The sequence below is a fragment of the Populus euphratica genome, unplaced genomic scaffold, assembly GCF_000495115.2.
Source record: "Populus euphratica unplaced genomic scaffold, PopEup_1.0 scaffold2454.1, whole genome shotgun sequence".
In the NCBI taxonomy this organism is placed as follows: domain Eukaryota; kingdom Viridiplantae; phylum Streptophyta; class Magnoliopsida; order Malpighiales; family Salicaceae; genus Populus; species Populus euphratica.
The window spans coordinates 3,938-11,953 of record NW_011502290.1 but is presented as its reverse complement, the minus strand read 5'-3'; the positions used below and the strand labels follow the sequence as shown (position 1 = coordinate 11,953).

General features: G+C 35.0%; 2 protein-coding genes across 2 annotated transcripts; one reads left to right on the top strand and one right to left on the bottom strand.

The window, feature by feature from the left end:
- The first annotated feature begins 6 nt into the window (after positions 1–6).
- LOC105119040 (lipase-like PAD4) lies at positions 7–4,650 on the top strand. Its single transcript, XM_011017139.1, has 4 exons — positions 7–95; positions 210–549; positions 2,904–3,620; positions 3,735–4,650. The coding sequence occupies exons 1-4, from the start codon at positions 76–78 to the stop codon at positions 4,533–4,535; spliced, it is 1,878 nt and encodes a 625-aa protein (XP_011015441.1). The 5' UTR covers positions 7–75; the 3' UTR covers positions 4,536–4,650.
- Positions 4,651–4,736: 86 nt separating this feature from the next.
- On the bottom strand, positions 4,737–7,631 carry LOC105119039 (amino-acid permease BAT1 homolog). The gene is made up of 7 exons (XM_011017138.1): positions 7,431–7,631; positions 7,061–7,243; positions 6,628–6,747; positions 6,361–6,552; positions 5,942–6,247; positions 5,561–5,743; positions 4,737–5,355 (listed from the first exon to the last, which is right to left on the bottom strand). The coding sequence occupies exons 1-7, from the start codon at positions 7,530–7,532 to the stop codon at positions 4,864–4,866; spliced, it is 1,578 nt and encodes a 525-aa protein (XP_011015440.1). The 5' UTR covers positions 7,533–7,631; the 3' UTR covers positions 4,737–4,863.
- Between the last annotated feature and the right edge of the window lie 385 nt (positions 7,632–8,016).

Sequence of the window (8,016 nt, the reverse complement as noted above, 5' to 3'; positions counted from 1 at the left end):
AAGAGAAACCTCCTATGTTTCAACAAGCCAAGTTTTCAACTCAAGCAGTTTTTTTCTCATAAGCCAAATCTTTCCATGGATACAGAAACTTCGCCGTAAGGACTCGCTCACAAACCAATCTTTTCCAAGAAATTGACTAGAAAACTAAACTTATATTTATATCTCATATGGCTAATCGTATTTTCTTGATGACCATCCAATATTGGCAGGTTTGAGACTAGTGGGATGCTGGCCAATTTCCTGGCTTCCACACCATTGCTAACCGAGTCATGGAGGTTATGCAATCTCGCCCAAGCAAAATCACCGCAGAGTTTCGTCGCTGAACAGGTCGGAAATATTGGGTATGTGGCCTTTCCCGGCACCCTATTTGTGTCAGGCTCAGACCCCAGTTTCAAGAATTTGGTTCGTTTGCCAGTACATGATGTTGCTGGCAATGACCTTTTTGCTCCTTTACATGACCAAAATGAAGGGGAAGAGCCTGTCATGGTGCAAGGTGCCTTGCTGAGGATTTTCGAGAATATATACAGCGACCCAAGTTTTCAAAACCAGGTCTGTTTTCTTCCATGGTGATCTTCCTTGATATACGTGTGTTGATTAATTAATTATATGCTGTTTGGTTGGGAAGAAAACCAGAGAAAATATGAATCTTCTGTTTGTATGTTAACGTGTAGTAGTTCATTTTCACTTGAAAATATATTTTCCAGAGAAAATACTTTGAAAATTAACTGTTAACAGACTCTCGCACCACCAATCTCTCACAGAAAAACGGGACAAAAAATCAAGAAGGTAATAAAGACAGTAATTCTGGCTATCTAAAGATAGTTATGTGGGGATGAAGAGGTGAGTTAACATGTCAAAAAGTTGAAGGCTATAACCATAGAAAGAAAAGGCAAGAATGAATGGATGTCATGGCATGGCATGTCCATTTTCGTTATCAGTAGCTGCTAAAAGGCAAGCTGTTCTTTCCCATTAGGGCACAGAAAAGAGTTGGCATTTTCTTTGATTTTCATCTCATAAAAGATGGAATCTTTTCATTGCAGAGAAGAAACTTTCTAAACCATGCCACCTAATAATTTCTATTTAAAAATTTAAATTTTTAAGTAAAATTTTTAAATAAAATTTATTTTTTATCCTTTAAATTAAAAATTTACACATATTTAATTTATTTTATATTTATATTTTATCAAATAAATATAGATAATAAGATCCAAATTTATAATGATAATTATCAAAATTTTGATATTATATTAATAAATATATCTAATTAAAATTTTAAAATTTTAATTAAAATTTAATAATATAATTTATATTATTTTCTAGGAAATCAATCTTCTTTAATTTCACCGTGATTTTCTTGCCATTCCACCTGGCTTTATTTACTATCTCCAGATCACCCGAGGGCTAGTGGGAAAGCATTGATGGCACTACCATGGTCATCATTGCATCTTCGTTCAATGTTTCTGTCCAAAAAGGAAGACTCACACTACCCCTCAAGGAATCACACGTTTGTTTCAAATATAATAATAATAATTGTACAGTAATAGAAAATAGTATTTGGAATTATAGTAATACTACTATTAATAATAATTTATAATTTTATTATTTAAATAAAATTTATAAATTTTTCAATAATAATATTTTTAAAAAATTTAATAATAATAATATTAATAATAATAATAGTAGTAGTAATAATAATAATGATACTGATAAGAATAAATATAATAATAATATTAGTTATAATAACGATGATAATAATTATAATAGTATAAACAATAATAATAATAATAGTAATGATAATAATACTAATAATAAGATAATAATTGTACAGTAATAGAAAATAGTAATAATAATAATTATAGTAATACTACTACTAATAATTTATAATTTTATTATTTAAATAAAATTTATAAATTTATAAATAATAATATTTTTTAAAAATTTAATAATAATAATAATAATAGTAATATTAATAATAATAGTAGTAGTAATAATAATAATAATAATGATACTAATAAAAATAAATATAATAATAATATTAGTTATAATAACGATGATAATAATTATAATAGTATAAAGAATAATAATAATAATAGCAATGATAAAAACAATGATAATAATACTAATAAGAATGATGAGAATAATAATTGTTATAATAATAACAATGATAATTCATCATTAGATATTATATTTGTTCGGAATTGAATTTCGTTATTTTTTCATGGATGATTTTTTATCTAAAATCCTGGATTACTAGTTTAAAAAATTTGTATGACTTGATTTTTTTTATCTTATTTTTTTAATTTTATTATTTAATATTAATTTTTAAAATTATAAAAAAATTGTCCAAATTTCCTTTAAACCTGTTAAATAAATCAATTCACATTAAATTAGCTCTTGAGTTTATAACATTGCAAAAAAATCTTTGCACTTTTAATTTTTTTTGTTTTTTAAAATATAAACGAAATAGTATATGTATAAAAGTTAATCACACATGAATTTAGTGCAATTTTTTTCCTTGACAAATTCAATCAATATATTCACTTTTGTTATAATGGTGGTGGATGATGATTTCTATTGATACCACTTTAAAGAATAATATTTTTTTTTAATAATCTAAGCTTTTAAATTGAAATAATTTCTTAAACATGATGTTATAATTTCTTTGAACTTTAGATTAAGATGATTTTAGTTGGAGGCAACATAGCTGACCAAGTACTATTCAGGTCAACCTGTAATGCAACTCTGGAGAAGCTTGAACTTCTAGAATTGTTAAACTTTTGAGAAAGCTCACAAAAAGAAGAGAAAAAAAGAAGCAAGGATTTCTATTGGTTGAACAAATCCTTTTACTAATAATTTGTATAATATCATGTTGTTTATCTTCAAGAATAAACATGTGTATGCAGATGTCTACGCTAATGCAGACAAGCCAGTCAATTATCTTCACAGGCCATTCCATTGGTGGAACAACTGCCTCTCTTGCTGCTCTTTGGCTCCTTTCTTATCTTCAATCCAATTCTCCGAACCTCTCATTACTATGCATCACCTTTGGCTCTCCATTGCTAGGCAACGAGACCCTTTCTCGTGCCATTCTTCGCGAAAGATGGGGTGGCAAATTTTGCCATGTTGTATCGAAGTATGACTTAATGCCACGGATACTCTTTGCTCCACTAGATCCCATAGCTCCCCTCATAAAACCCCTATTACAGTTTTGGCACTTGTATATGACTTCTCCACATCTTGGATTGCTTGCTGTCCAACGAAATGATGACTACGAGGCAGAGATTTTCAAGTTTGTGTTAGTTCATCTGAGAAGGTCAGTAGAAGCTGGGGAAGAGGCAGTGACAGGAGTGTTTAGGCCATTTGGGAACTATTTTTTCTGTTCTGAAGACGGAGCAATTTGTGTGGACAACGTGGAATCTGTTATTAAAATGATGTATTTGTTGCTTGCAACGGGGTCGTCTAGCTGTAGCATTGAGGATCATCTCAAGTATGGTGATTATGTAGAGAGAATTTCCTCACAATTTTTGGAGAGGAGAAGTTTCATGGAAGGAGAGCTTCCTGAATCAAGCTATGAAGCAGGAGTTGTACTGGCATTACAGTCCTCGGGAATTTCCTGTCAGGTAGTGCTTTCTATTAGAAGTAGTGGGCATTCTTTTGGCTTTGTTCTGCTATAATATATTTTAAGAGAAGTGGAAAAGCTTTCTTAAGTCATTCCTTCTTGAATCAATGCACAGGAACCAGTCGCAGGGCCAGCCAAAGATTGCCTAAAGGCAGCAAGGCGAATGGGGCGTACACCAAACCTAAACTGTGCCAATCTGGCAATTAAGCTGTCCAGAATCAATCCTTACAGGGCAGAAATAGAGTGGTATAAAGAATTGTGCGACCGGTCTGATGATCAGATGGGTTACTATGACTCCTTTAAACGAAGGGGAGCCTCGAAAAGGGACTTTAAAGTCAACTTGAACCGGCACAAGCTAGCTAAGTTTTGGGACAACGTAATCGACTTGATGGAAAGCAATCAACTCCCTCATGATTTTCACAGACATGGAAAATGGGTCTATTCTTCACAGTTCTATAAGCTCCTTGTCGAGCCTCTAGATATTGCTGAGTATTATCGAACAGGCATGCATCACAGTAAGGGGCATTACATTAACCATGGAAGAGAGAGGAGGTACCAGATATTCGATAGGTGGTGGAAAGGGAGAAATGTTAGAGATGAAGAGAATAAACGGAGCAAGTATGCTAGTTTGACTCAGGACACATGTTTTTGGGCTAAAGTGGAGGAAGCTAGGGGGTTGTTAGATGATGTTGGGAATACTAGGGATCCTAGTCATTCGGCTTTGCTTTGGGAGAAGATGGATAGTTTTGCAAGCTATGCAAAAACGTTGGTTGAAACTAAGGAGGTGTCTGCAGATGTGGTGTTAAAGAATTCGAGCTATTCTTTGTGGCTGAAAGATTATAATGAACTGAAATCGCAAAGGGAGCAATTCCGTCCCCAGTTTTCCGGTTTTATGAACAGGGAAATAGTTCCATAGTTTCTATTCAAAGGCCATGATGCCAATTGCCATGCAGGATTTGTAATGAATATGTAAAACATCTTTGTAGTTTATGGTATATGAATCAATCTATACAATATCTGGATTCATGTTGTGTGCCTGTCCCTTCTGCAGAAAAATGCCTTGAAAATCTGCTGCCAGCAATTCTCCGGTGCTTGAATCGAACAAAAACTGGTGAAATTTAACTAAAAGAAAATGTAAGACCTTTTCTTTCAAAGAAAAAATAACCTAACAATTACATAAAAAGGAGACACTGAAACTATGGGATCCCAATATAAACATGCAAGGTTGAATTTGTGATGGCAGCTTAAACCTTCCCATTTGAAATATCAATATTTCTAACAGGTCCCTTGAACCATTTCCTTGCATCCAGAATCCACCAGAGCATTATCAAACTCAAACCAACACCTATAGCCCCCGGCGCATAGTTGAAAGTATTCCAGGAAAGGGGGTAATAAGTTGGCAGAAGAAAGACTGAACAGGTATAACAAATCCACAGAAAGGCAATGATGCAAACTGGCCTCCTTGCTTTGCCTAGGTAAAACGGCCCAGCTTTCAAATTCTTCTCGTCCATTACTATTCTTGCAAAGATTGGAACTGCATAGCCTCCAACCCATCCAATTGTACATATGGAAGTTATGGCAGTGAAGACTACATTGACTTTCAAGATCGGGAGTCCAAGAAGAATGCAGATGGCTGCACATAGCCACACTGCATTTGAGGGAACTTTATGCTTCGGGTGGATTTTTCGCCAGATGGATGAAAAGGGAATTCCTTCATCTCTTGATAAAGCATACACCTGAAGGAAACAATGGCACATCCATTTGGTGTTAGATATCAGATTCAGTCTTTTCAATTTGTATGTCAATTTCCTAGCAGAAAGAGATGGATATCATTGTCACAATGCAGTTCTGTAAGATCACGTTCGAAGCTGTCAAATAGGTAGCACTGTGAAGTCTTGAATCTTGATAAAGCTACAAGCCTACGAGAACTCAACTACTTACCACTCTAGCTGCACTGGTGGTGATTGAGAGCCCACCGAAGAAAAATGAGCCCCATATGATGAGCAGTAAAACGATTGCTCCAGCAGAATTATGATATCTTCCTTGGAATGCATCATAGAGTATTTGAGCTGGCACAAATGCACCTGCAGTCTCATTGCTTGGATCGTATAGGTAGCCAAAATCCTGAAGAAGAGTTGCAAGTAGAGTTTAGATTTTAGACTTCAGCTGAATCCCACCAACAAATTCCTAGAGGTGGGTGGATCTAAACTAAATAACTTTTGATGATGACAACAATATTACAACGTCAAAGTGGAAATACCGACTAACAAGGAAAGAAATTACAGGAATCAGAAGGGAAATTGTAAGACTAGCCAAACATACCTGAATACTGAAAGTAAGGGCTAGGATATAAGCCCAGCCAAATACCGTAATGATCCCAATGCTAGAAAGAATTGCAATAGGACCATTTTTATCTGCACCTTTAGTTTCCTCTGTCAGATGGGCTGCTGCATCATATCCATACAAGGAATACTGACTGACAAGGAAAGATAGAACGACCACGTAAGGTTTGCTTGATATTCCTGTCGAGTTAGGCGCGGTTTCAAAATGAGTGAATACATATGAAGCAGATTTTGTAGTAAGCGACACCAGAGGAAGCATTATAACAATAACCAACCCTCCAATAACCTACCATAAGAAATCAAAATCAGTAGTTTTTATTTTGCACTAGAAAGAAAGAAAGGAAAAAAGAAAAGAAAAGAAAGACTCTAGCAGTAACCCGAAAAACACAAGATTTTTACCTGCCACCATATTGAAATTACATCAATGAAGGCTATTACTTCCAATGCAAATGTGTTGAGCACTGCCCATATCAATGTGAGGCCTATGTACATGCATAAGAACAACCATTTAGGTGCAAAATATCCTCCATCTTTATTTGTTCCGGTGCATAATAAGATGATACTCTGCAAAGTTTGTGAACCTGCATATGCCTTCCAAACCAAGTAAAAGAATCAACATCTCAATCTCATTTCTGAAAGGTGAGAGTCCACTGAATAGAGATCTACCTGTGTTCCGATGCCTGCGACTAGCCCTATGGTCTCAAGCCAAGCACAACACCAAGATGCAAACGGTCCCCATCTGGGACCTGCTAAATGAGCTGCCCAAAAATAGAGAGACCCGGTTGTCTGTTTAATGCATCCAAGAGAATGTTAGGTCTCTAAAACTTGCATCTAAATTATGCATAGTTTAATCAGGCATGAAACTTTCAGAAATGCCTTCAATTTTATTCTGAGAAATTACTGCCAAAATTTCCCAATCAAGGAGATCACTTTCCTCTCATAGACATAAAACAAGTATTAATTCTTAGAACTTACAAGCTTTTTAGAGAAGAAGCATTCAATTCACAGATTTAGAATTTGATTAGGAACAGACTTGCATAAACAACAACTGAAACATAGAATCATTAAGAATAGACTAGGAAGTTTAGAAGGTACAAACTGGAAAAGAGGAACAGATCTCAGCCATTGCAATGCCAACAAACCAGGTGAAGAAAGATACAACCACCCATCCCCAGACAAGACTTGCAGGACCTGCATATAGAAGGCTTGAACCATACAGGGGAGTAATCCCTGTGAAAAGGGTTATTGTTGAAAATGATATTGCAAGAGTTTTGAACAAAGTCTGCAACAAATAAAAGGAAAAACACAATAAGTACATCTGCAAATGATAAAAGAAAATCTAATAGAGCCCCATTAAAAGGGTAAGATTTTTAGCATTCCATCAACAAGAGAGAACAAAAACCTACCAAAACATACACAAAAGAAGAACAAAATCTAAGGTACAAAGAGGAATCAAGGTTCAAGAATACCATTTCCCTTCTGAGCTCTTGCTTGTATCCCAGTTCATTGAGTCGCTTCTCCCCGGGATCCATTTCTTGGACTTTTGCTGCCTCTGGTCGTCTATATTCCATGCCACCAAGACAGTGTCTCCAATTTAGGTAAAGATGAAACTGAGCACGTTATATGAAACTTTCTCCCTTCATTGAAGGTTTCCAGAAAGTGTTTAGGTAAAGATGAAACTGAGCACGTTATATGAAACTTTCTCCCTTCATTGAAGGTTTCCAGAAAGTGTTTAGGTAAAGATGAAACTGAGCACGTTATATGAAACTTTCTCCCTTCATTGAAGGTTTCCAGAAAGTGTTGACTTATGCTTCCTTCCACCGATAGTATCTTTTTGCATTTAATTTAAGCATTTCAGTTCATGTTTGCTGCTGCCATGTTTGAATTTTATTTATTGGCTCCCTCCAAGCAAATATAATATCAGCTGCATATCCCTATTCCCACGCTACCTAGCATTCAGCATCACATTTCACAATCAACGATTCTTATATTATATGGGTGTCAAGACAAGTATAAGCATAGAGCGGTTTTTTTTTCCGGGGAAATAAGGTTGGC

Bases quoted from the DNA above. Each gene is read 5' to 3' on its own strand.
- LOC105119040 (XM_011017139.1), top strand. From the start codon at position 76: ATGGATACAGAAACTTCGCC. The intron at 550-2,903 runs GTCTGTTTTCTT...ATGTGTATGCAG, and splicing joins ACCCAAGTTTTCAAAACCAG to ATGTCTACGCTAATGCAGAC. The intron at 3,621-3,734 runs GTAGTGCTTTCT...ATCAATGCACAG, and splicing joins CCTCGGGAATTTCCTGTCAG to GAACCAGTCGCAGGGCCAGC.
- LOC105119039 (XM_011017138.1), bottom strand. From the start codon at position 7,532: ATGGAATATAGACGACCAGAGGCAGCAAAAGTCCAAGAAATGGATCCC. The intron at 6,748-7,060 runs GTTTGTACCTTC...TGCATTAAACAG, and splicing joins AGATCTGTTCCTCTTTTCCA to ACAACCGGGTCTCTCTATTT. The intron at 5,744-5,941 runs GTATGTTTGGCT...ACTCTTCTTCAG, and splicing joins CCCTTACTTTCAGTATTCAG to GATTTTGGCTACCTATACGA.